Source organism: Onychostoma macrolepis, chromosome 14 (assembly GCF_012432095.1).
Source record: "Onychostoma macrolepis isolate SWU-2019 chromosome 14, ASM1243209v1, whole genome shotgun sequence".
Taxonomy (NCBI): Eukaryota; Metazoa; Chordata; class Actinopteri; order Cypriniformes; family Cyprinidae; genus Onychostoma; species Onychostoma macrolepis.
The window spans coordinates 19,132,310-19,160,193 of NC_081168.1; the positions used below are offsets into that span (position 1 = coordinate 19,132,310).

General features: G+C 35.4%; 5 protein-coding genes across 8 annotated transcripts in view; 3 read left to right on the top strand and 2 right to left on the bottom strand.

Moving 5' to 3' along the window:
* Window positions 1–2,971, bottom strand: part of LOC131553974 (interleukin-17B-like) — a 9,326-nt gene extending 6,355 nt beyond the window's left edge. For 2 of the 3 annotated variants that reach the window (XM_058798974.1, XM_058798976.1), the window contains exon 1: window positions 2,436–2,971. The gene's annotated coding sequence lies outside the window, so the exon portion shown is untranslated. Of the gene's footprint in view, window positions 1–1,137; window positions 1,212–2,435 lie in introns of those variants that run through there. The other variant, XM_058798977.1, reaches the window with a different exon arrangement.
* Window positions 2,156–4,920, top strand: rpl26 (ribosomal protein L26). The gene is made up of 4 exons (XM_058798978.1): window positions 2,156–2,299; window positions 2,980–3,152; window positions 3,277–3,417; window positions 4,751–4,920. The coding sequence occupies exons 2-4, from the start codon at window positions 2,985–2,987 to the stop codon at window positions 4,877–4,879; spliced, it is 438 nt and encodes a 145-aa protein (XP_058654961.1). The 5' UTR covers window positions 2,156–2,299; window positions 2,980–2,984; the 3' UTR covers window positions 4,880–4,920.
* Window positions 4,921–5,964: 1,044 nt separating this feature from the next.
* atp6v0e1 (ATPase H+ transporting V0 subunit e1) lies at window positions 5,965–8,019 on the top strand. Its single transcript, XM_058797736.1, has 4 exons — window positions 5,965–6,232; window positions 6,704–6,751; window positions 7,202–7,321; window positions 7,711–8,019. The coding sequence occupies exons 1-3, from the start codon at window positions 6,129–6,131 to the stop codon at window positions 7,293–7,295; spliced, it is 246 nt and encodes an 81-aa protein (XP_058653719.1). The 5' UTR covers window positions 5,965–6,128; the 3' UTR covers window positions 7,296–7,321; window positions 7,711–8,019.
* A 121-nt stretch (window positions 8,020–8,140) lies between these two features.
* On the bottom strand, window positions 8,141–11,333 carry LOC131553237 (thiosulfate sulfurtransferase/rhodanese-like domain-containing protein 2). Its single transcript, XM_058797735.1, has 9 exons — window positions 10,788–11,333; window positions 10,423–10,703; window positions 10,229–10,337; window positions 10,023–10,145; window positions 9,602–9,707; window positions 8,900–9,015; window positions 8,670–8,828; window positions 8,462–8,600; window positions 8,141–8,386 (listed from the first exon to the last, which is right to left on the bottom strand). The coding sequence occupies exons 1-9, from the start codon at window positions 10,899–10,901 to the stop codon at window positions 8,154–8,156; spliced, it is 1,380 nt and encodes a 459-aa protein (XP_058653718.1). The 5' UTR covers window positions 10,902–11,333; the 3' UTR covers window positions 8,141–8,153.
* A 298-nt stretch (window positions 11,334–11,631) lies between these two features.
* Window positions 11,632–27,859, top strand: LOC131553235 (nuclear cap-binding protein subunit 1). Of its 2 annotated transcripts, XM_058797731.1 has the most exons (23): window positions 11,632–11,849; window positions 12,449–12,540; window positions 12,624–12,724; window positions 12,839–12,995; window positions 13,089–13,196; window positions 13,272–13,393; window positions 14,524–14,593; window positions 16,014–16,229; window positions 16,810–16,907; window positions 17,035–17,098; window positions 18,043–18,153; window positions 18,302–18,366; window positions 18,558–18,620; window positions 18,730–18,804; window positions 18,898–19,001; window positions 19,101–19,223; window positions 20,183–20,285; window positions 20,475–20,568; window positions 23,098–23,201; window positions 23,282–23,399; window positions 26,615–26,758; window positions 27,054–27,167; window positions 27,265–27,859. In XM_058797731.1, the coding sequence occupies exons 1-23, from the start codon at window positions 11,816–11,818 to the stop codon at window positions 27,376–27,378; spliced, it is 2,394 nt and encodes a 797-aa protein (XP_058653714.1). In that variant the 5' UTR covers window positions 11,632–11,815; the 3' UTR covers window positions 27,379–27,859. The 2 variants fall into 2 exon arrangements, with proteins under 2 accessions (XP_058653714.1, XP_058653715.1); XM_058797732.1 differs by lacking the exons at window positions 11,632–11,849; window positions 12,449–12,540; window positions 12,624–12,724; ... (4 more) ...; window positions 16,014–16,229; window positions 17,035–17,098.
* Window positions 27,860–27,884: the final 25 nt, after the last annotated feature.

Genomic DNA, 27,884 nt, shown 5'->3' on the forward strand with positions numbered 1-27,884 from the left:
ATTATTGGTGCATGGCAATTTATGACTTTTTATGTTTTTGCTTGCTGAAATTCTAAGATTGTTAGAATTGAAGTCAAATTCAAGCTGGTTTCTAGCTAGCATCTTGAATGGTTTTTGCATGGTGGTCCACCAGCTAATCACCTTGGACCAGATATTTTCCAGCTTGGACCAGCGATAAACCAGCTACCACCTCACACAGCTAGCTAAAACTGGACTTTCGAGCAGCACTATAATAAGGACATGAACTGAGCACTGAGAATTTATCACTTTTGCTGTTGCAAACAACCTGCAAAATAATTAAAGAAAGGACTAGTAACCTACTGCTAGCCTAATTCCCCCAATTTTAAAGGTATCAATTTCACCTGTTTTTATTTTAGTCTTATTATTTTTACATTTAAAAGATAAGATTTTTTTTTTTTAGGACTTAATACTCAAAACCTGGAGTAAAAGATCAACGCGTCCACTTATTATTTAAAGTGCAACATTATTTTATACCTTTATATTCGATTATATTTATTTCTAATATAGCCTACTTCATTCAATGAATTTAAAAAAAAATTTTTATTGAACTTTCAAAATACAAAATTCAACAGCAAGTTCTTCAAATATTTCTCATATTTACACATTTTCTCATATTTACACATTATTTACAGAGATTTTACGATATGAGTCTGTCTCTGTATCGATATTGTGGCACGTGTGCAGCAGTGGACCGCGATTAATTTGCCCGTTTAAACACCGTTTAAAATTGAGTAGAAACGTGCGAGGTTTCTAAAAAATAATGATAGAGCATAATATATAGGCTACAACAAGGTTTAATCTGGCAGCAGAGGAACACAACTGGGTTGCCTGATATAAAGAGACGAAATCCCCAAAACAGGCCTTCCCACTTCCGCGATACGGAAATATCTGCTAAATGTGTTACTTATCTTTGTCAACCTGGCAACCATGTGCACGCGCGCTCTCTCCACTGTGCATAAACGCGCTTGCTCCGGTTAGTTTGCAGTTTAGCGATCTCCACTTCGATATTCAACAACTGTTCATTTACGAGAGAGAAAGAGAGGCTGTGTACGTATGAATTACCACCGTTTTGCCGCGTTTCTCTATTAACAGTAAACATGATACAAATGCCTTTACCTATATTGTACTGTGGTACAGTTATAGAGGCCCTTCATAATGCAGACGTCAACTGCCTGCTCTGCCAATAGTTAGCAATGGCCCTATAGTATGCAGTGTTTAATAAACAGCTGTTTTACTAAAGGTTCTGAGGTGAAATTCAGTGCAGTCCTGTATTGTGACTTTACTGATGATACACAGCCCTATTTGTAAATACAAATTGAGACAATTTTAATAAAAAAATAAATAAATAAATAAAATACAATTAGAGAAAAAAATAAATAAAATAAACAGGCACCACAAGCATATTTTAAATTCATTTAGCAGAGACACAATCCTTTGGGCTTTACGATTTGTAAAAGACTTTATAGATTCTAAATAAGCTTTAAAGGCTGTTTGAAAATGAGCAAAATTGGGTTTTAAGTTACTATTTGATGAACATAAAATTTTCCTAATAGCAAAATCAGATCAATAATAAATATTTTACTTTTAGAAAAAAAAAAAAAGTCATATTCATTTGAATGATGTAAAACAAATGATAAATTTAAGACTATGATGCAGTTCATTTTAACACTTAGAAATTGTGACATTTCAGACCAAAACAAAGATGAACAGGGACATTCCAAAAATAAATGCACAATACTAAATTTTTTTTTTACAATTACAGAAAGAGCAGTTGTAATTTATATCTAGATGAAAACGCTCTAATGTTTCTTTAACAGGATATATTCTATTCCTATATATATATTTATATATTCTGCAATTTTAAAGGACACTTCTTTTGTTTTATTTGTAACAAAATACCTACTAAGAACTCCCCAAAAATGTTCCCACTCAAATGAAGGAAACATATTAACCCAAACAAATTTAGATGGAGGAGAAGAGATATTTCTGTAAAAATCTCTGTTCAGAAATCACGGCTTTTGGTGTAACACAGTGGGAAGTAAAGTTGTAAAACATTTATTTTTAAATAAATTTGATTTACTTAATGATAACTGCAGCAACTACTTCATTCAATGAATTGAGTGTTCATTTGTCTGTACTCTATGACCCTGCCATAAAAGTGACAGCTACTTTGAAATCCCGTTCTATCCATGATATCGCGAGATTTGCGCTACAACTAATTCTGGCGGAAGTAGTTCTAGAGTCTCTTTTCCGGCGGCCATAGCGACAAGTCGGCAGGGTAAGCCAAAATTGCTAAAGCATTTCTTAAACATCCTTTGCCATCCTCGTGGATTGTATGTCCTCAAAGTTTAAAACACACATTATCGCTACATAATATCCCTATTTTCAATGTAGATGTATTATTTTATACTTACGGTGCGACATCTCGGTGGATTTAGTCGCCAAAGCTCAGCCAGTGGCTGCTATAGGAGCTGTGCTCCCTCCCGTGTGGATAACTGTAATTTTGCCCAAAACACAAGGCCATTGTTTCCGTTTGTTAGTGTGATATGTTGTTTTAATTGTGTTGCGTATAAACGCTCTTCAAACGCTATAAATATGATAACTTAAGCTGTGCTTGCGTATGTTGTCATGTCAAGTTGAAATAACTAGCTACAGCAATACCACGAGCTGTTGAACATGCTTTTCAAATAACTTACACCGCGTGTTAGCCAGACATAAATGGCAAGCTTTGAAAAGTATTATTGTTTGTAATATTGTTTTATGTAATATGTGTCCATTGAGAGACGTTTGTGTCAAACAAACCCAAGTTAGTGTCAGTAAAGCTTGAGACAGGTTCGTTCTTCTACAAACCTAGTTTTTCTTGTTGAATGTGGCTGCAAACTACAATTTACATTTATTTAGCAGGTTTGTTTCTTTTTTGATTCAAATTTCATTTTAATTGTCCTCTTTCTTTAACAGCCATCATGAAGCTCAATAAATTTGTGACATCCTCCCGGCGCAAGAACCGCAAGAGGCACTTCAATGCCCCTTCACACATCCGCAGGAAGATCATGTCCTCCCCTCTCTCCAAAGAGCTCCGCCAGAAGTACAACGTGAGATCCATGCCCATCCGAAAGGACGATGAGGTCCAGGTGAGGACATTCCCAGTTTTGGTCAATATTGTAGTCTGATGTAAAGAAATGTTGTTTACTATAATACTGGTCACCATACTCCGCGTAACATTCCTTTGCTTTATTTTTTTTCTCTCATCACCAGGTTGTCCGGGGACACTACAAAGGCCAGCAGATCGGCAAAGTTGTCCAGGTCTACAGGAAGAAGTATGTTATTTACATCGAGCGCGTTCAGCGTGAAAAGGCCAACGGCACCACAGTCCATGTTGGCATCCACCCCAGCAAGGTATGTTTTATATCCAGATGTTTGCTTGCATGCAAAACACCAGCTATCAGTGTCATTGAAAAAATAGCTAGTGGTTGTCCTACATCTAGAAAGCAGAATCGCTGATCTAATTTTTGATGCAGTTTAATAGGTTTTAGTGGATATGCTGTTTAATTGATTTTGTTTGCTAAGACTTCACGTCAGCTAGTAAATGCATGTCTAACACATTCTGATTTGAAATGCATAAAATGTACATGAAATGTGCATAATTACTTTAATAAATGTCATATTTTCAGAGTTTGGAACTTAATTTGTTGGTCACAAAAGAGAAATTTTGGCAGAGTTACTCTTTAAAAAATAAAAAAAAATAAAAAGGGCCATTGCCAATAGTGAAGTTTTTATCCAAAGCAACTTGCATTGTATTTATGATACACATTTTACCAGTTCTTGTATTGGCCTGCTAACAAACTCTTGACCTGTACATTGGTAGCACTGAAGCTTCAGGTAAATCCAATTTTAAGGTAGACCATGAAGTCTAGGACATCAAAAACTCAGGCTGCTGAATTGTCATGCCTCTCTTGGATTGACTACACATTTCTGACATTTGTTTGATATTAATAGTAACTGTCATAAGTTTCTTCATTTCCACATCACTGATTGATGTGTTTTAACAAGTGCTCTATATGACACTTAAATGTCCAAATATGCATATTTACAGTTATCATGGATTAATTTGTTCAGAACATAGTGTCTGATTGTTTTTCTTGAGTTGCCAGTATCACCAATTTGCAAATTACAGGATCGCCTTTGTTACTTATAGTAGAGCTAGTTAAAGGCTCTTCAACCAGCTTTGTACTGTTACAGTGTCTGCAGTATATGTAAATGAACGGTGTGTCCTCTTTCATCACTGCACACAGATATCCCTGTGTTTGTCAGCAAAAGTCTGCCGATGACGCGTTTGTCAGGACTTTTTTGAAAACTGCATAATGAACATCTGCATTTGTATCCCTGCCAGAATCAAAAGTGCTTTATGGCAAAAGAGAGTGCCACAGCCCTTTATCTGTTTTCTTTAGTCATGTAACACTAATTTAAAAATAAATAATCTTATCAGCTGTAAATTACCTAGAAACCACTCTGCCCCTAATTACGTAATCAATAAATCACAGTTCTCTCTCATACAGCAAGTTGTCTAACTGTATTATTGAAATGCAAATGCAATGAACAATTAAATGCTTTTAGACCTCTTAACTGTTTTGTTATAGCTGATGTAATTATTTTTGATCAATTGCACATTTTGTGCCATTTTGTGTTATATGAAAATGTTAATGAAATTGATCTTTTTTTTGTTGTTCAGGTGGTGATCACAAGGCTAAAGCTCGACAAGGATCGCAAGAAGATCCTTGAGCGCAAGGCCAAGTCCCGACAGGACGTAAAGGACAAGGGCAAATACAAGGAGGAGACCATTGAGAAAATGCAGGAGTGAAATGATTCTTTTGCTAAAAATAAAAGACTGTAAAAACCTGACGCTTTTGTCTTTTATATAAAAGTGATGCTTTGGTTTGAAATGGCAGTGCTGTTACCAAATTGAACTTGAAATGAGAGCATTTGGATTTAAGCTCAGCTTTAGTGGTATCAATGTTTATTTATGTAACATCTGAAAATCACAGTTTAAGCAATAGCTGGTTTCTAAACAGAAAAATGAGATCTGGGGAAATTCTTATGCTTCGCAGATATAAGACAAAACTACTTCCTATATGGCCAACTGATGGGTGTTGTCAGTTGTCTTTTTGTCATAGGAAGCAAAGGCAGTGTCACGAAAATATATGGAAATTTTAAAATTGTGACTTGCAGGCACTAAATGGTCATGCATATCTTTATAGTGAATATTTATATATATATATAGTTTTTTTTTTTTTAATTACAAATGAAATTAATGTGCCAAAGAGAGTGGGAATTCAGTGTTTCACAGCAGTGTTTTTTTTTTTTTATAATTTTTTTTGTATCATTGGAATACAATTTGATTTATATATATATATATATATATAAGTTTTAATTTTAAGAGTTTTTGTCTTTTTTTTTTAAATGTCCTGTTAGTTATTTACATTTTAAAATATTTACGTTTTATGTTTAAATGTATAAATTAAAGCTCCAGTATAAGTTATTTTTCAATTTTATTTCAGTTGATGTTTATTTTATTTCAAGTAAGCATAATGTTTTTATGGTTTTAGTTAACTGTAATAACCCTGCTTCGCATTGCTGCACTAATTGGTTTTAACAATGCAAGAAGTCAGAGGATGACATTTTAAATAATTCATGCTGGTGAAAAGGTTTCATGTGACTCTAGGGTAGATTAAATACATGCAGGGCATATACCTTACAAAATGCACTTTGTGTACCAAACCAAAAGTTTTGCAATATCAAAAGAAGGCTGTATATTTAATAGTAGTCAACATTTGAAGTGGCTCAAAAAGGTTAATCAACGCATTTTGGTTTTAGGCTTCAGGACAACTTTGATGAAAGGTTTTGATCCACTTCAAATGTTGACTAGTATAGTTTTATGTGAGTGCAGAGGAAGAGGTGAGACATCAGTCATATGTCTGTTCTGCTCAGGGCCCGAGGAGTCACATGACCATCACTGTCCACACAGCAGTGTGGAGCGCGAGCGCTGTGGAGACTACGAAGTTTATTTTATAGAAAATAAGTTATTAAACCTCGACCTACAAAGAAATATCATGGCGGCCACATCGTTTGTGATAGCTATGTCAGTTATGACTTTGTTTTGGGGTCTTATTGGTGGAGTTATTCCCTGGTTTATTCCGAAAGGACCGAATCGAGGGTAAGCAACATTAGCATTTCCTTAAACGAAAGTTTACTGTATTAAACCAACTGTACGAACCTCTAGTTATCGATGTAATTGAAATGTTATGAAGCCAAATATTTTATTAACAAAAAATATGTTCTTAAACGACACAGTTTATCGTTTTTTAGAAGACTTTACGAAAGCCAACAAGTGAGCGTCACAATAAAATAAAGTTTGTGATTTGACTTGTGTGACAAAGGGACATACATTCAATTCGAATGTAATGTATCTAGTACAAATTAAAAGTAAATATGTTAAATTTTAGTTGTAAAATGAATATATGAATGTCTGGATCATGTGACTGTGCCAAGTGCACAAGGGTGATTTAAAGAAACACATTTATGTTATTTAAAATGTTGTATTCATAATACATGTTATTTATATCTATAATATGTGTTGTTTATTCATAAGAAGTGTTAAATATTTTTTTTGTTGTTGCCATTTTAGAGTCATTGTGACAATGCTGGTACTAACTGCAGTCTGTTGCTACCTTTTGTAAGTACATTGTCTTTAAATTATCTTTATGTTACACATTTCTAAGGAGACTCAATAGTTAAAACTGCTTTTTAATATGGTAAAATAGAGAGATTGTTCTATTCTGTATCAGCTGAAAGTCAAACACAGCCTTTGGGCAACTCCAGTATTGACTTGAAAAGAAATACAGCACATCCAGGCCATTTCATGTGCAGTTTACTGCAGATAATAAACTTACAAATAACATTTTACAAATTTGTTAAATAAGCTCATAATAGGTCTGTACTGTCCCACTTTGATGTGAATTATTTATTATTTAGAAGAAATGTGATAGTGTTTGTTCTCTAACAGCCATTAGGAGGCAGTGCAGATCATAATTTTGCTGCTATGTTTGTTTCTGAATTCAGTCTTTTGGCAATATTTAATTTTGACTGTCATGCTCTTGACTCTTGACTCTTGGTTATGTTTCAGCTGGCTGATTGCTATTCTGTCACAGCTGAATCCATTGTTTGGACCAATACTGACCAACGATACCATCTGGTATCTCAACCAACACTGGCAGTAGGGTCCAATTGTTTCATTACAAAGCAGGTTAGCAGATCATCCTTTTTACATTATTCATCTTATTATTCCCGTAAGAGCAGGCGCAGCCATTTGTAAATTTTATGGGTCTGGCTTCCGGTCTCATCCATATCTAGCTCTTTTTAGCTGTACAAAACAGGGTGTTTTGCTGCTTGATATTGCAAATTGGTGTCTTACCGTATTATTTTAATGCATTATCTTAATTATGAACACACTGGTTTGTAGTGCAAACAGTTTTACGTTAAACAGCATGTTGTTATTCTTCTCGTTATTTTTTGAACCGGAAGTCTCGCCCATAGGCTTACTTCAGTGTTGAAAAATAAGGTGGATAAAGAAAATCCACTAACATCTTTAATTTTGTAAATTATTTAAATGTTTTCCTGTTCACTTCTTTGCAGATGCTGGAAACTTGTAAATTGCCAAAATCGTCTGTAAACTCTATTTAACTGAAGCTTTACATGCTGTTCTCTTACTCAAAAAATGACCACCATGACAGTTTGTGTTGTTTTTATTAATTTGAGGAAATAATATGCCATTAAATCTTGTTTTTGTCTTTATGTGTGTATATGTACATCACCTTTGTCTGTGTATAGTTTTGAGTTGAATGACCTGAGAATTGTTGGACAAATTAACAAGTCCCATTCATATATGTATGATTTCAAATGTCAAATAAAATGAAGAATGAGAATGATTTGTAATTTATTGAAGATTTGCATTGTGTCCAGTTTTTAAAATCATGACTGAATTGATACAAGAGTTTTTAAGAAAAACATTTTGCAGACTTCTTAAAATCACACAAAGTTGCAGGCCATCTAAGATGATTTTCAACTCATTGAGTTTGTCATAGTGTATCTTTGGGGATTCTGGGACGTGACATTGTGCATTCGCATTCTTCTTGGTGAGAAAGCCCATCGGAGGGGACGTCGCTGTGGTTTTGCTCTTTGACTTGGCACACAGGACAGCAGGCCGTCAGGCCGTGCTCTCTGCAGGTGGTGCATGACAAAACCAGCTGGCAGCAGAAGTCTGTGGAGCACAGCTGATATTGATCCCACGGACAACTACAGTATCTGCACTCTGGGGAAAGGAGAACTAAATGTTAAGTTTGTCACTCCATCCAATCACTTTTGAAAAACTTGCATGAGTACACACCTGAAATGACGTCCTCATTAAATGCGATGGCATAACGTTCATCAAACACAAAGAGTTTACCGCGGTAGAAGCCATCGGGGAACTGCTCTAAGTATTTGTGAATGCCTCCTTTTAGCTGATACACCTCCTTGCATACATTCTGAAGAATAATATTCATGTTTGAGAATGGCATTACAAAGATATGTCATTTTTCCCCATTCAGACTTACTTTTGATTTGAGATAAGCCGAGCCTCGCTCACAGCGGATGCCTCCTGTACAGTACATCAGAACCTTTTTGTCCCGGAAGAGATCCAAATTTTTATCCACGTAGTCTGGGAAGTAGCTGAATTTCCGGATGTCGGGGGCCAAACACTGATTGAACTGCCCCTGAGAACATACTGAACTATTAGCTGTAATGTACAAACAGTTCTGGGATCAATGACTTTCAAACTTCTTACAATTTTGCTCTCATAGAAGTTTCTGCAGTCCAGAAGTATTGTATCATTGCCTGAGGACTGATTCTCCACAAACACCTTCACTTCTTTGTGAAATTCCTCTGGTTCCAAGTGTATTCCTTTTTGAAGTACAACATTTGCATGAATACGATAGATTAATATACATAACCGTTCAAAAGTTTGGGGTCTGTAAGAAATGCTGCTCACCAAGACTGCATTTATTAGATCAAAAATACAGTAAAGCTGTAACATTGTAAAATATTATTACAATTTAAAATTACTTTTCTATTTTAACATTTAAAATTTGTTATCGTGATGGCAAAACTGAATTTTCAGCATTATTACGCCAGTTTTAAGTGTTACATGATCCTTCAGAAATCATTCTAATATGCTGATTTGCTGCTCATATAAACATTTCTTGTTATCATCAATGTTGAAAACATTTTTGTGGAAAATGTGATTTTTTTTTTCAGGATTTTTTGATGAATAGTACATCAAAATGAACAGCATTTAAAAATGACATTAGAAATGTATTTAATGTCACTTTTGATCATTTCATGCATCTTTACTGAATATAAGTATTAATTTCTTCAAAAAAACATCTAACTAAAACATTGCTTTTTAAATTTAAATAATATATTTAAATAGGCACACTGAATAGACAATTGTACTATGTATCAAGCAAGTTGTAAGTGTTTCTCTTACCAGCCAATCTGGAGGAAATGATATCTGGATCTACACCCATAGGAACAATTTCTTTGTAAACACCGACCTTCAAATCAGAAAAGCACGCTGCACCTCCTTCACTTTTCTGAGGGAAAAGTCAGTGAAGAGCATAGGCGATTTTAGACACTATTTATGGGAGATTCAGATTCCATCTTTTATCTTAGAAAAAAATCTCATGTCTTTAACATCTCCCTTTACCTGAAGTGCCAAAACTTTAAAGTTGGTTATATTAAGTATTATTATTTCTCTTTCCTGACAAACATATGCCACTTTAATTGTCAGTCAGCCTCATAAGCTCTAAGCACCACTAAGATGACATCTCTGGCTATTATGAGCATTATTTGAATTTATTTTAAGCATCTTATCAGTGTTATTCTGGACAGTGGCACAGATACTTTACCTTGAAATCCTGTACTTGCATTATTTTGAAGGTTGGATGTGACAGCATTGCCTTGATGTAAAGATTAGTGGCTGTTTTGGTGCCACCAACCGTTCCATTGATACCTTCAGTAGCCACTCGTACCTGGAGAAGAACAACCTCAATCCAGCAAAAAGGCAATAAAAGTCAGGAACAAATTTTAATGACTTGTGGTTGCTTTTATTTACCTTGCCTGTTATTTTAAGTTTTAAACAAAGCTCTTTCTGCCACTGACAAATGATCTGAGGATCATTTAACTGACAGTAGCTGTAATATAGCAGAACTTCACCTGGACCCCTAAAACAGAGGAACTCCATAAAAACCACAAGTCTTCATATAAGCAGAGCAGATGATATCAGAAACATGCAATGCACCTACGTACTTGACGAGGTCATCCTCTGGGATATGGTTTGTATCAGGGATCCAGGATGATATATCTGTTGATTCTTCATTAATGGACTCTTCCTCGCTATGAGCCTGATAGAGCATCACGTCCAGTGTCTCAGTGGTCCGCTGGTGAATCTCACTGGCATGGCTGTTGGCAATATGTTTGTGGATTGAAGATGACTCTTTGAATGGCTGTCCACAGCAGTGCCAAAGAGCTGGTGAGCTGTTTTCACAGGTTGGAAGAACTTTCTTGGATGCCACAAATTTTGCAAATGCCTAAACACCATGGGGAAAGTGCTGGTATTAAACACTACAATCATCATATCAATAAGCGTGACTTAAATTGACCACTGTACTCACCATTTTCTTGACATGAGAGTACAGTTTCCTTGTTGCTGAAAAGTCTGGTTTGTCTGCTTTTTGGACCTCTGGACCAAGACTCTCAACGTCCAAATCAACAAGCATACTTGCCATTATAATTGTGATACTACTGATCTCCAATAATTGAGAGAAAACCAACTATTACCTATCACAGTTCACAATCTAGTCCTTTAAAAACAAAACAACATCCTAAAAACCCGCATATAAAGAAATGTAACCTCTTTTGATGCAATTTATGTCGGTAACCCTTGACCGGCTTATTAAACACTACTGATAAGTTAATAAAACTAATCATAAAAGAAAACTAAACGTGCATTCATGGCTGTAGAGATAAAATAAGTCGCATCTACCGGTGTCCGATTCGCGAATGAATCATTCTTTTGACTCGGATCTTTTCTTTGAATCAGACTCTAAATGACTACTTATCAGGTAAATTATAGCTGCAACAAACTGAACTGGGACGAGCAATAAACACTTAAAACAGAAAGTTTAAAGCGTGTTTTTTTTTTACGCTGCAAGAACATTAGGATACACTTCCGTTCAATTGCAAACATTAAATGTTCAAATAAGCACATGTAAACTACTTGTAATACAGTAAAAAGAGAAAAGAATAACTACAAAAAATAAAATAAACAGAATTTTCCTGAGAAATACACGTTTTACAGCATGGCATCATAAGTCTACAATATTGGCGTAAAAGAATCACTGAATTGTTTTTCTCGAATTGTTTCAAAACGAACTTCTCGAAAGAACCGATTCTTGGTGATGAATCGGACTCCTCAACACGAGTCGCAACAATACACGTGTTTCCGTTGACGCAGCTGTTAGCCCGGATGTGCTCTCCTTAAATCAACCGCTTTTATTTTTCTAGTGTGGCTAACGGTTGTTACCATTCAAAGCTGCAAGCTTTACTGTACGCAATTCATTGGATATAAAATAGTTCTAAAAAGTGTTCGCTTAGCGTTTTTTTCATACTATTTCAACGGTCTGAATATTTAATTTGAGAAATGTCGAGGCGAAGGCACAGCGATGAGAGTGATGGTGAGTGAGTTAGCATGTTAGCATGCACGTTGACAGAGATGTGTTTATGTAATTTTCATATTGTGTGTTTGTGTACTCTTAAGATTGCAAATGAAAGCCTTTCTGACAGTATGGCAGCCGAAGGGTGCTGTATTTGGCATATGTAGTCTGTTTATTTGCATTAAGTGCATTTGCATTTAAAAAAGTCCCAAGTAACCAATTAAATGTTACTTTTCGAACATATAGGAATGTTTCAGATAAACAAAGCGCTTTGAATTTGATTATGATCATTTAGAACTGTTTAACACTTTCACTTTCTTAAAATTATCATAGTACTTTTATTTAGTATTAAATATTTGTCTTTTATTGTCTCAAATTGTCTAATTGTGTTGTCATACATGTTAGAAGTGACATTTTGTGCTTGTTTTTTATTTTAGTTATTTGGCTGTTTTTGCACTGTCAACATTGGCTAATAACACTGTACACTTTGATTAAAAGAAATGTTCTCATTGGTTTCAAAATCTATATGCAGACTTGTTAGAGGATCGTAAACATGGTCAGTTTCAAAGTTAGTTAAAAGTTCACCTTTAAGACTCATATTCTTGGGTTTTTCATTCCAGCTGGCTCCCAGCCTCACAAACGGAGGAGGACGTCTGAACCCATTGAGATTGAAGACCGCTTGGAGTCGCTGATATGTCGAGTGGGAGAGAAGGTATAGTCTCGCACATCTTACTGTTCATGCAAACGTTTGTTTGTTTTATTTTAGACATAACTGATTAATGTATATTCTTCCAGAGTACGTCCTCCTTAGAGAGCAATTTGGAGGGTCTTGCTGGTGTCCTGGAGGCGGATCTTCCTAATTATAAAAACAAAATCCTGCGCATCTTATGTGCTGTGTAAGTGACCTGTACTTTAAATAAGCAAATGTGCAATGTTTCCTTTTGCTTCAAAAGTGAATCTCACTATGCAACGGATGTTGTATATAACATTTTCTGTTTGTTTCTGCACAGTGCAAGGCTTTTGCCGGAGAAGTTAACGGTGTACACAACACTAGTGGGACTTCTCAACGCTCGCAACTACAACTTTGGAGGAGAGTTTGTGGAGGCCATGATCCGACAACTTAAGGAGACTCTAAAATCAAACCTTTACTCTGAGGCCCTTTACTTGGTTTGTGCTGTTTAGCATTTGTAAAAAAAAACAAAAAAAAAAAAAACTTTATTGTAAGTTTTGATGGTGTTTATTTCATAATGTGCACTGCAGGTGCGTTTTCTCTGTGACCTGGTGAACTGTCATGTCATCGCTGCTCCATCCATGGTTGCTATGTTTGAGAACTTTGTCAGCGTCACGCAGGAAGAAGACATACCACAGGTGAACATGACCCTAAACATCTCTAGCAGATCATGTTCATAGATAATCGTGAGGCTGACAGATATGTCCTTACAGGTGCGGTCTGACTGGTATGTGTACGCTGTGCTGTCCAGTCTGCCTTGGGTTGGCAAGGAACTGTATGAGAAGAAGGATGTGGAAATGGATCGCTTGCTCAATCAAATTGAGGGATATTTAAAGTAGGTTCCTCTTTCAGCTGTGAAATTACTATCATTTGCACAAAAAGATGGCATGAAGCGCAAGTTGCAACACATCTTTAGTAATGTAGGATATTTCCTGGTAATATTCATGGAGAAATAATGTAGAACCATCAGGATTTGAAGTTAGGCTATGATATTATCTCTGTAAAGCCTGACGTATTAAGTACTAGTCTTTAAAAAAAAAAAAAAAAAAAAAAATAGCAATATGTTTTAGACAAAACATTAGTAAAAGTTCTAAAATAAAAATAAGCTCGTACTTAAGGATGGGAAAAACAATTTTATTTTGATATTCTAATGTTTATATGGCCAAAAAGTAAGATGTAATTTTGATGGCTTGTAGTGTTAATCAGTTCGGATCTATATAATAGAATAGTACACTACAAAAATAAAAAAATTGCATATAAAAATATCAGTTGTCAGTCTATTTCTCCAAATAATGTCTTAGTAATATCATATTTTAAAGTTTAGGTTTAAAGATCATATGGTAAAACATAATGCAGTGCAATACATTGGTGATTAAGATGTACAAAAAAAATGTTCATTAAATGTATATGATCTATCATATTTGATATTCTATTTAGTATGATTTCTAAAAAATGATATATGGATAATTAAGTAAACTTAGGTTGCACCAGTCCAGTAAGTGTTCGTCTTGTACAGTTACTAAAAATATAAAAGTTATTCTTACTTTTTGTATATAAAAATCATCATAGATTTTACAGCAAAAGGTTATGTGAACTACAACCTGATTTGGATGCGTTTAGAATTATGCTAAAAGGTCTTTACTTGTAAAAGTATAAGCATATAGCTACTATCAATCAGATTTTTCAGCAAAGGTTTGATTGAGTATAATTTAGAAACCTTAGAAATTTGTATGTTGAATTGAATCTGATACAGTAGGCTTCATAGGATTAAACTTTTTTTAATATAGTGTGCATTGATTGAAAAATGTGCTAGTTTTGTTGTCTTTAAAACAATAACTTGTACCTTATTTTTCTTTATCATGTTGATATTATGATGTTTGATGGCTCAAATGTGGTTATGTAAGTAGATTACAGAAAATACAGAGGAGTCTGTTGTGAAATGTCATGATTTGGGTTTTGTTACAGGCGGCGTCAGAAGATTCATGTTCCAATGCTGCAGGTGTGGACCGCAGAAAAGCCCCACCCACAGGAAGAGGTGAGAATCAGAAAACGGGCTTCATCCAGACTCATGACTTTATCTATAAGCACTAACAAAATATCAATCACAGTTGTTCTCAACTGGTTTTGCTTTTAGAATATCAGACAGCAAGTGGCAACACAGAACAAATAGAAACCCATAACCTGTAGTTAATGCAGTTTGGGTTGTATTTTTCATGTATTTATTCATGTATTTTGAGGATGGGTTTATCTTGCAACCAGCCCATTTTGGATTCCCACTAATTTGACTAGCTGCTTCAACCAAGTGACTGATGATTTTGCACAACTACTGTAGAGTTTGATTAGATGCGCAATTTTTAACATTAACAAACAAATGATATGGAACGTGCTTTCTGTTTATCACATTTGATTAACTCCATGTATGTATGTTTATATATAAATAATAGCTTAAATTAAATTTGTTCATCTTATTTTACCTTTTTCATAAGACTTGAATTAAAGGAGTCATATGACGTTGCTAAAATGAACATTATTTTGTGTATTTGGTGTAATGCAATATGTTTATGCAGTTTAAGGTTAAAAAAACACATTATTTTCCACATACTGTACATAATTGTTGCTCCTCTATGCTCCGCCTTTCTGAAATGCATCGATTTTTACAAAGCTCATCCTTCTGAGAAGTGAGGCGTGCTCTGATTGGCCAGCTATCCAGTGCGTTGTGCGATTGGCCGAATACTTCAAGCGTGAGACTGAAATGTTACGCCCCTTACCGTATTGTGATGCCGTGTCCCGGCGCGACGACACAAAAACAATAAAACCTGTTATAAACGAGGCATTTGTTGCATCCAGTGGGGACATAATTACTGATTATAATGACTTATACTGTCTTTTTACGTGTTGCGTTACATTGCGCCGCGTAAACATTACCATGTCTGCATTTGTGATTGGAGAAACGACAAACAAGCGCTACTCTACACTGCTCAAAAATTGCATTTGAATCATCAGTGGCAAATTCTTTAAATAAGAAAACGTACTTACAGGCTTTGAGTCAGAATGTCAGACTGGGCGTGGTCGAGTCTTAACTTTTATAAAGAATATCTCTTTGGTTTTGAGAATTTAGTCATTGCAACTTCAGGGATCTTATCTATGCATGAACAGCTTGTAACACTCCAGAGAAAGAAAAACCTAATCGCATCATATGACCCCTTTAAATTGCTTGATTCACATTGATTTGTTTTATAATGTCTTTATCAATGAAGGGATAGAAACCTCTCAGGTTTCATTAAAAAGATCTTTATTTGTGTAAATTTGTGTTTCGAAGATTAATTAAACTTTTTGGAATGACATGACTGTGTATAAATAACTTTTTTTTTTTTTTTTTTTGTCTGAAATATCACTTTAATAAGCTTTAATTTTGATCTCCAAACTATTAATTTCCTCTGTCTCTCTTGGTGTAGTATCTGGACTGTCTCTGGGCTCAGGTGCAGAAGCTGAAGAAGGACCGCTGGCAGGAGCGTCACATCCTGCGGCCTTATATTGCATTTGACAGCGTTTTGTGTGAAGCCCTGCAGCACAACCTGCCCCCTTTCACACCTCCAGCCCACTCTGATGACGCTGTCTACCCCATGCCCCACGTCGTCTTTCGCATGTTTGACTACACTGATGCCCCAGAGGTGCAGTAATGTTTCTAATCTAGTCCTAAATTTTTAACTGGATCTATAATGAGACGTCAGAGGAAAAATGCATCATCCTTTAAAAACATGAAACTGCATTCTTTTAATGGTCTTTAATTAAATTCTTTAGCATCGGTGTTGAAAATAGTTGTTCTGCTTATTTTTGTGGAAACAATGCTACATAGTTTTCAGAATATTTGATGAATAGAAAGTTCAAAAGCATTTATTTGAAATAGTGTTTAATTGCCATTTTAATTAAATTCTTTAGCACCATTGTTGAAAGTAATTGTGCTGCTTATTATTTTTGTGGAAATAATGCTACGTATTTTTCAGAATTCTTTGATGAATAGAAAGTTCAAAAGCATTTATTTGAAATAGAAATCTTTTGTAACATTATAAATGCCTTTTCTGTCACTTTTGATCAAATTAATCCACCCTTTCTATAAAAAAAAAATCCCACTGACCCCAAACTTTTGAACTGTAATGCTTATTCGGTTTTATTTTTTATTTACTTAATTTGTTGCCTTCCACGTTCTTGTGGATGCTGTTTGTGTAAGTGTTTTTGTCTGTCTGTTGTCAGGGGCCAGTGATGCCTGGAAGTCATTCAGTTGAGCGCTTTGTGATTGAGGAGAACCTGCACTGCATAATCAAGTCTCACTGGAGGGAGAGGAAGACCTGGTCAGTCCTTCGCATACGCTAATAGCATTACTTTTTGCTTTTAGTGTTATTTGAAACTTAGCTTACATTCTTGGTCTTCAACTGTTGTTTTTTTTTCTTTTTTTTTTTCTTTTTTGTTCTTTCACAGTGCTGCCCAATTGCTCAGCTACCCTGGAAAAAATAAGATTCCCCTTAACTATCATATTGTGGAGGTAATTAAGAATGTGATGCTGGTCATTTTTTATTTGATAATTTGGCCAAATATATTAGCTACTCTCAGTGCAGTAAATGGGCACTCAAGCCCTATTCAGACAGGACAGGTTTTACAGGGGGTTGTTTGAGAAATTTGTGTTTAACAGATGTACTTTGCAGTTTTAATCCTGTCCGAATCTGCCACGTCTGTGTTTTTCTCACACAACCTCTGTAATAATTCCAGAGCAAATTACGTACTGTTTTTCGGCAAACTCAGTGATCCTCTGAGAAAACTAATCCTGTCCGAATGCGAATGTCTGTGATTGCGACACTGTTTTTTTCACAACGTGTTTCATTGTGTGTTTTGGCCAACGTGAACTACCGTAGACGCTCTTACTATTGCACATATTTTTGATATGTTTGCCTCCTGGCAAAGAAATTAAAAATTAATAATAAAATCAAGGACCCAATCATGTAAACTGTTAAAACTGGCTACTGTAATATCAGCGTCAGGTAAGATCACTCCCCTTTATTTCTGCACTCAATTACATAATGTTTTAATTACATAATGTACCTTTATGGAAATGAAACATGGTTTTACTAAATAAATAAAAAAAAGTTAAAGTAACCACAAATTAACCATGGTTTTGCTATACTAGCCATAGTTTAACCATGGCATTTGTAGTAAACCTGTGGTTATACTAACTAATGGTAATCAATCTGAATGACTACACAATGTACGCATACATAGCGTGCAATCTCTGCAACGCCCAGATGTACAAAACAGACCCTCCCATCTCTGTAATAAACACGGAGATGTTAGTCCCGTCCGAACTGATACATGAAAATCACAGACGTCGGGTGACAAGAATCGAAACTCAAGCGTAGTTTAGAAAACTAGTCCCGTCTGAATAGGGCTTTAGATATGTTATTTCAGTGTAATGCTATATCTGTATCTCTGTAGGTGATATTTGGTGAGTTATTCCAGCTGCCGAATCCTCCTCACATTGATGTCATGTACACTGCGTTACTCATTGAGCTCTGCAAACTGCAACCAGGCTCTTTACCACAAGTTGTATCCTTCATACTGACTGAAAGCCATGCGAATTTGTGTTTTTAACTGATTCCTCCTATACATTGTGCTACAGCTTTCTCAAACTTAAACTTATGTTAACATAAGCGTCCCTTGCTGTTGTAGTTTTCTTTAACCTTCCGTTATTCAGCTTGCTCAAGCCACAGAAATGATGTATATGAGGCTGGACACAATGAACACAACCTGCATAGACCGGTGAGTCTTCAATTTGAAGTTGAATAGTAGGCAAAGCTATTCCTTTTTGTTAAAGGGATAGATCACCTAAAAATGTACTCGCCCTCATGTCGTTCCTGTAGGTGAACATTGACTTCAAAGAGGCTTGATAATCTTTAAAGCTTTTGTCCCTTTCATGTTTCTTTAATATGGTGGATTATTCTGTGTTTCAGGCTCCTCAACTGGTTCTCGCATCATTTGAGTAACTTCCAATTCAGATGGAGCTGGGATGACTGGTGAGGATGAGCTGTGTCCTCTGGCAATCATTTGTATAGGCTATGCATTGTCTGTTTGTGTGTAATAAGTTGTTTATTATATTTAAGTATTGAATTTTGATCTCTTCAGGGCTGACTGCTTGACTCAAGACATTGAAAAGCCCAAACCCAAGTTTGTTAAAGAGGTTTTGGAAAAGTGTATGAGGTAGATTTCACATCTTTTTATAATTCTTAATTGGACCCAGTTAATGCATGCTGTTATGTTTATTTACACTGAGCCTTGATTATGAATGTGCAGGTTGTCGTACCATCAGCGAATAGTGGACATTGTTCCTCCGAGTTTCTCTGCCCTGATCCCGGCTAACCCTGTGTGCAGCTATAAATATGGAGAGGAGGCTGACAGTATGTTCAGGCTCAAGAACACATCTGTGATTCAATGTGTACATTTGTATTTTTGTGTAAATGTATAATGTGCCTTGTTTTTGTCAAAATTTGTTTCAGGTTCATTACCAGGATTTGCTATGACAACTACAGTGGGTAACGCTATCAAAAACCGGGCGTCTAATGAGGAGATTCTTATTGTTCTGAAAGATGTCCCTAATCCAAACCAGGATGATGATGATGGTGGGTCTGCCTTTTGGTCTCGTATGACATTTTAAAGTCACTTGCCAATCATAGTTCAACATCTTTAATTGATTTTAAATGTATAATTGTTATAAATGCAATAAATTACCAAAATATTTATTTACATAATTCATAATGTATGGAAGCTCGTTTCCGCCACTGAATAAAAAATGTAAAAAAAAGGATATTGTGACTTTTTAATCTCACAATTCTGACTTTTTTCACAGAATTGTGAGGTATAAACTTGCAATTGTGAGTTAAAGTCCAATTTTGAGGCGACTATGTTCTCAGAGTTGCAAGTTTTTAATCATGCAATTCTGACTTTATATCTCACAATTACGACTTTTTAACTCGCAATTGCGAGTTTATATCATGCAATTATTTATTCTAAATTGTTGGCCTTCTTAAAAGACTTATTAACTTAAAAAAGGTTATTAACTGGTTGTATTCGAGCAAAAAACTTGTTTAACATCACTGAACCAACCTATACATTAATTTATACCAGCAAAACTGATTTATATGGGTTAAATCAGGTAGAAGTAGCTCTTTAAAGCCCTAATCAGATGGTAATTGTTTCTCTCACGGACGTCTGTGAAAATACATTTACATAACACCTCAGTGATAAATTCATGGATGTCCAGGATTCGGACAGCATTAAAATCACCAACTACCCCCTGTAAATGGTGTAAATCCCTTGCGTCCCCCTGAGAAACAATTACCGTCCGAATCGGGCTTATGGTAACAATTGCATGTCACTACTATTTACAGTTTACTTTTACACATAAAAGCAAAGAATTTCATACTTTGAACTTGGCATTGTGTATTATGAGTATATTTGGCTCTTATTACAGATTGCTTGATGTTCCTCATTTGTATATTACTTTGGATAAAAGCATCTAAGTGAGTGAATGAAAATGCGTGGTTTTCTGTATGTAACCACACTTTTCCTTTCTATCTAGACGAGGGCGATGGCTTCAACCCTCTAAAGATTGAAGTGTTCCTGCAGACACTGCTCCATTTGGCTGCGAAGTCTTTCAGTCATTCCTTCAGTGCCCTGGCCAAGTGAGTATCTCCTGCCAAACCCCACACAGGCCTGCCAGCGGCTGGCTCCGTGATCCCTTTCCTTCTGCTCACAAACGCTGCCTGTAATTGCTAAAAGCACAGATCATTGAGAACGTATCAAAGCTTGTAAAATGCTCAGGTGCCGTTTTTGTGGTAAACGACAATGGATGCGTTTCTTTTCTCTCTCAGGTTCCATGAGGTTCTGAAGACCCTTACAGACAGCGATGAGGGGAAACTGCATATCCTCAGGGTTCTGTATGATTTCTGGAGGAACCATCCTCAGGTGGGATCGATCAGACGTCATATTTTATGTTGTATAGGTTGTTTGCACATGACGTCATTTTTCTCCATAGGGATCAGTAGCTGAAACTCAAGATGTCTGTGTTTTGTGTCGTTTATGAATACTCATATCAGTCAAATCGAGAAAACACAAGGAGCTTTTATCATGTACGAAAATGTGTTGTTCATAAGGGAGGAAAAGTCAAGAAATTGACTGAAAAACGCAGGAAAAAGTGGCTTGTAAACCTGCGTCTGCGGTCAGGAGGAGCGAGTCGGATAATGCTCGTGTGTGTGCTAATGGTTAATATAATATATTAATACAGATATAAATAGATAATCCAGATATAAAGAGATAATCCAGGGCTGCCAACTCAAGCATTCAGCGTGAGACAGTCAGAATTCACTCAATGCTAAACGCCACATGTAGACATGATGTAAATTAAGATATTATTTGCAGTTCAGAAAGCTTCACTGATTGTAACGGTACATTGTAAGATTGCAATAAATTGAAGTGAGTGACAGCTTTTTATTGATTCTATAGAAGCGCCATTTACTCGTTTTCTAGGCTGAATAAAAGTTTTGCTTTACGTGCTGCTAGGACCAACGTACACAAACCCTGTATGCAGCAAAGTTTTAGGACTGATTAAAAAAAGAGAACGGATGAGATGGAGGAAAGTCCGTACTATACTGGTTTAGACGCTATAACAAGAGAAAGGTATAAACAGCAGTGTTAATTTTGACAGCAAATTTTGATTTAGTTTTAGTCATAGTCTTTTGACTAAAATTCCGTTTTGTTTGTCATTTTAGTCATCTGAATTGTTTTTAGTTTTAGTCTAGTGTTAGTCTACCAAATCTACAGTAAATTTAGTCAGCTAAAATCTAATGGGTTTACTTAGTGCATTTATTAAGCATTTCTCTAAAATTTCCGAACTCCTATAGGTTTTATCATGATAGACCGATTTAACTGCGGTGACACAACATGCCTTTGTTAAAATTAAATAAAACCACTTCTCATAAAGAACAAGAACATGGTCTTCTTTTTAATGAAACATCAATGGTTATATAGGCTAATTACGCATTCTTTATAACAACTTGTTTACCATATTATTCATTCTTTCAAGCAGACATTTATTTTTATAAGTAAATTTTATAAGATTAATCTTTAGGGCTACTAAAGTGATTCAGTCAAGAGCAGTGAGTGATTTTCTGTCTTTCTTTTGTTGCTTGATTAACCTCAATGACTCGGACAATAATGACTAAATTAGGCTGCTGTCCCTTTAAAACCAAACGCATGGATGCAATGTACTGATACATGTTCTCTCTTGCGTCGTCAGATTTATCCATATGCCTGCTGTTCTCTTACTCCCACATATTGACATTTTTGAACGTTTTATGCACCGTGCAGCAAGAGTATTTTAGCTTATGTCCGGCTGGTTCATATGTTCGCATCTAACCTCCAATGCAGCAAATTCGTTCTGAATGAATCTCTTCCCAAATCGTCCCTCCCTAACATTTTCGTCTCGTTTTTATTCTTCGACGTAAATGTCAATAGATTTACATCATAATTTTTGTCATTCAAAAAGAGTTTTCGTTCGTCATCAGTGAAAAAAAAATGTTGACTAATATTGACAAATTATTCGTCAACGAAATTAACACTGATAAACAGAAAAACACAACATATGTTACGTGATCCTTATGTTATAAAGAGGAGCGATTTTTAAACTAAATTGAAATACTTGCATGCCATCGAGGTGGCGGATATAGGCTAAGCAATTTACCCTGATTGCAAACAAGCTATTTCGAACAAGTGAATTACGTATATATATATATATATATGAGGGATGTGGGATATATGTCACTGCTGAAACTTTGCTGTATGTACAGGGTTTGTGGCCGTGGGTCCTGTTAGCAGCACGTAAAACTACTATTATTTAAATTCTGATTTGATTACAGCCTAGAAAGCGAGCAAATAGCACTTCCATGTAATCACTAAAAAGCTGTCCCTCACTTCAATTTATCGCAATCTCACGGTTCCTTTATAATCAGTGCTCTCTGAACTGCAAATAATATCTTATTTACATTGTCTACGTGTGGCGTTTAGCATTGAATGAATTCTGGCTGTGTCACCTTGTATCTATTTATGTCTTTTATTAATATCGTAATATGTTCTTATGTCTTATATTAACCATGTGCATACACGAGTATTATCCGACTCGCTCCTCCCGACCGCAGACGCAGGTTTACAAGCAAGTTTTTCCTGTGTTTTTCAGTCAATTTCTTGAATTTTCCCCCCTTATGAACAACACATTTTCGTACACTCCTTGTGTTTTCTCCGTTTGACCTATTTGAGCATCCATAAACAATGCAAAACACAGGCATTTTGAGTTTCTGCTACTGATTCCTATGGAATCACTTCCTGCCCTCCAGCTGCATTTCGCGTCATTAGAATCATGTGATCTCAAACAACCAATTGTCTGATTGCATGCCAGCCGTGGCATTTATGAGAGCTCATGCTGTCAATGTACTCTTTCAGATGATCTCCGTGTTGGTGGACAAGCTGATACGGACCCAGATCGTGGACTGTGCAGCTGTGGCCAACTGGATATTTTCTCCCGAAATGGCTCATGATTTCACTAGGTAAACCTGCAGAACACACTTACTTGTGCAGGTGAGTTCACTGCAGCTGTAACTGATTTACGTTTATTGGGTCTATGCAGGTTTTATGTGTGGGAGATTCTACATTCCACCATCCGAAAGATGAACAAACACGTGCAGAAGATTCAGAAAGAGTTGGATGAGGCAAAAGAAAAGCTGGAGAAGCAACACAACAAAAAGGTAGAGAAAAATATTTTTGACTGCTAAGACACTTGTGCATGTGGGCTTTTGTTCAAACCACACAGAACTCTTTGTTTTTTTTTGCAATTCTGATCTTTGGGATTGCTTGTTCTTCACTATTACTTTTGTAAGGGCTTACATTGCATCATTTGTTTGTGCAGTGCAGACAGTTAGTATCTGGAATGTCAACATTGGTTGCTATAGTAATAATGTAGGTGTCGGCCTTAAGCCAGCAGACTTTCTCATCCAGCAACTAGTGAGGATAAACCAGACGGACAACTGGAAATTTGGCTTCTTGTTGGTCACAATGTCTAGCCACAGCATTGAATTGGTGCCCGAGACAACATATGCTGTTGAGGAGGGATTACTGCATTTGTGTTTAGTCCCAAACACTACAAAAACTACTCTCATTCAGACACAAACAGATTTCTTATACATAGTAAATATTTAAAACCACATAGTATGGTGTAATATTTCAGATTATTAAAAAAAAAAACATCTAAGTTAGTTTTGAATTGTCTGTGTGAGGAAAGCCCCCCCCCCCCTTATTTTAGATGATTTTTATTTGTTTTTTTGTCTTCATTTTCTTTAACTTATCTTGGTCACACTTTATATTAGGTGGCCTTAACTACTATGTACTTACCTAAAAAAATAAGTAGGGATGTTCATTTTAACCGTTTAACCGTTAACCGACCAATAAGAATTTTGACCGATTAATACAATCAGTTAAACGGTTTAAAGTCACTTATTTATTTATTTTTTCAGTAATTTATCAAGATATTTTAAAAGGTTTAATGCATGGTTAAAATAAGCTACGCGTATAAAAAATAAATAATAATAAATCGCCTATAAGTCGCATTTTATTATTTCATTCAGAAATAGGCCGATGCGAATTACAAATATTAGAATAAACACTGTAAACATAGCTATGCTATTTTAATTCCCCTCACTTCTGAACAAATCCTTTCAACTAACAGTATGCTATTTAGAAAAGAACAAGAATTAAAAATGTAAGAAGCTATAGCGACAAACCAAAACGAATTAAGACTAAAACGAAACTGAAACCAATGTTGGGTCTCTTGTTCGACACAAAATCAAATGTTTCCGTATTCGCGATGTATTTGAATGCCAGAATATTATTTACCTTTTATGTAGCTGTAGGCCTACTTCACTCGCGTTCCAATATCCACGTAAAACAAAATGTTTTGCATAACTTCACGGCGGTACGGTGATAACGCTTAACGGCACAGATTTTACTACATATTTAAACAGAGCAGTGTTTAAATAGGTAGAATGCTAAACTGTGTGCGGCGCTGGAGAAATCACTTGATTTTTATTTTTTTTATTTTTTTATTTTTTCCTTCTAACAGTGGAAGCAACTAGGCTACTCCTTTTAGTCATGAAGATAATTGGAATTGTAAAAGGGTTGTTTGCTGCTTTTTGCGCGTGTAAAATTAATCCCCGGAAAACAAATGTTAGTATTGTTAACGGGTCACACACTCTTATTCTTTCTAATTAAATTTTAGTTCTAATTTAAAATAATCTTGTCGGTTAACGGTTAATAATCGGTTAACGAGCGTCGGTTGTCGGTCAGGAAAAATAACCGAAATGAACATCCCTAAAAATAAGTACAATGTACTTATTGTGTTCATATTGTATTTCAGAACACTTTTGCTGCTATTGAGGTGGGATACGGGTAAGGTTAGGGACAGGTTTGGTGGTATGGGTAGGTTTAAGGGTGTGTTGAGGTGTAAGGTATGGGTCAACAGTGTAATTATTAATGTAATTACAGAAATTAATTACAGATGTAATTACATAAAGGTAGTATTAATAATATAAGTACAATGTTAGAACATGTATGTACACAATAAGTGCATTGTACTAAATTAATTTAAATGTAAGTACACAGTAGTTAAGGCCACCTAATATAAAGTGGGACCCTTATCTTTTTTTATATTTTTAAATTTCATTTTTTGTTACAACTAGTGCTGTCAATGGATTCAATTAATCAATTTTTTTCTGAAATTAATCACGATTAATTCCACCTAATATTAAAGTTTTTAAATATACTTTTATATTGCAATAATTTCACATTCAGTCTTCAAATTAATGTAGAAACAACATAAAGACAATATAATGTTTGTTTAATGACATCTTTTTATGACTGAAGACGAGTATCACTGATACCAATACTAGTGATGTCTCCAGGAAATTAATTTTTCCTAATATTTAACCAATGACTACAGTAACATTACAGTATAATTGAGAGCTATCAATTTTAACTTTTATTAGACATTAAAAAATAACTTCTAATTTGTGAACTTAAAACAATTTTCACACAAATCCACTAAAAATAATAAATGAATAAATAAATGTCATATTTTCCTGTGCCCTGCAGCAAGTAGGAAATATACAGAAATTGAATAAAGTTATCAAACACTAAATTAAATATAGATGAATAGCTATAAAAGTTATTGACTTCCTCTTCTTTCTTTTTTTTGCGTTAACGCGCTAATTTTGACAGCACTAGTTACAACACATTACAAACATCATAACCTATTAAACATTTATTTTATATTATTTTCGACATTACTTTCATATTTTATACCTTTTATTTTACCATGTATATTTGTGAAAATGATTATGTATATTTAATGTTATATATGTCAATATTAAGATTATTTTAATGTGCCAATGAAAACATTGGCTTTCTCCAGGTCTTCATCAATTTATTAATATGATTCAAAATAAAATGACACACATTTACTTTCACAAGCTGTCAAGTATTTCGAGCTTGCAGCAGGAAGTTTCAAGTTAAAGCTTACAGGTACGGCATTTTGATGTGGTGCGAAAACACATGAAAGCAAGATTGCTGAAGAACGCATATAGAGAAACGGCCTAAGCCTTTGGGCGCTACACTCAAATTTAATGAAATGATTAAAATAACTTGATCATTTTTAATCATTGAAAAACAATATAGTATAGCTTTAAGGAAAATGATTACAAAATCATTTTGCACCAATAACTGCTAAAATATTTTGGTTTATTTAAGAATGTTTGGTTGTAATGACTCTGTACTGAGTACGTGTGCGTTCTTTTAAAAGCTTTGCTTTAAACAACTAATGTGAAGCCTGATACAGAGTGATGCTTATTATTTACTGAGAGTGCTGGAACCTTATGTGTTTGAGATCTGACAAGTTTCTCTCTTCCTGTAGCAGCGGGACAGCGGTGATGAAGAGGACATGGAGAAGAACAGTGAGGATGAGGAGGGTCAGTTGGAGGAACAGATCGAGAGGCTGCAAGAGAAAGTAGAGTCGGCCCAGAGCGAACAGAAGAACCTTTTCCTTGTTATATTCCAGGTGCGTCTGACAATGCAGATCCATTTTATCCTGATGTAAAAAGCTTTTTTGTTAATAGATTTCTTTTTTTATACAGGCTTCATAACTACATTATAAAAAGCTGCAAAAGATGTGTCCCTGTTAATGTCACAACTCCTTTTACACCTTGTTCCTATTTGTCAGGAAAGAATAAACATTACATTCTTTTCATGTCTTTTTCTCTCTCTCTGTCTTTTGTGTTTCAATATGATATTTGAAGACAGTGCCTGGAGCTAAGAGATGACAAAAGAACTGTTGTTATCTCTCTCTCTTTCAGCGCTTCATTATGTTACTGACAGAGCACCTGGTTCGCTGTGAAACGAGCGGCGTAGACATCAACACCACCTGGTACAAGAACTGCATCGAGAGGCTACAGCAGATCTTCCTCATGGTAGTCCTGATCCACATGTTTGCTGGGTTATACTGTGTATTGTTGGTCATTAAACATCTCTTATTAATTACCTTCAATCTTCATCATGTGTCCACAGCATCATGTGATCATCCAGCAGTATATGGGCACCCTTGAGAACCTGCTGTTTACTGCTGAGCTCGACCATCATATCCTGGCTGTTTACCAGCAGTTCTGTGCCCTTCAGCTCTGAAATCCCACAATGCATCACTTCAGACTGTCACACCTGCCTGTTTATGTGGCATTTCAAGGTTTAGTGACATCCATTAGGATCATTGGAGATGGTTGTTTTGTAAGTAGTGATATTGGGAAATGTCAGACCATTTTTGGGCCCTTGATATATTTGTGTAGTGTTCCTGTTTTTCTTTTAAATTTTTTTTTTTCTTTTTTTTTTTTAAAACCCATTTTCATCGGCTCTGTGGTAAGTATAGGTCTTTTAAAATGCTTGGTGTTTAGCAAACCATGATAAAGAGCTTTATTTTACTCAAGCAACCATGGAATGAAACTACTTGTTTTTATGAGTTTTATGTCATCTTGATTGAAAAACGATTTAGTCGAGTTGGGTTGCAAGTAATATCAGTGGTGTGCCTCTGTAAAGCAGACTGAGCTCTTTTGTCACTGTAATGCCATGTTTTGGATAAGATGTCTTCCCCTTTTTTTTTTTTTTTTTTTTACAAAAATACAAAATTCAAAAATAAA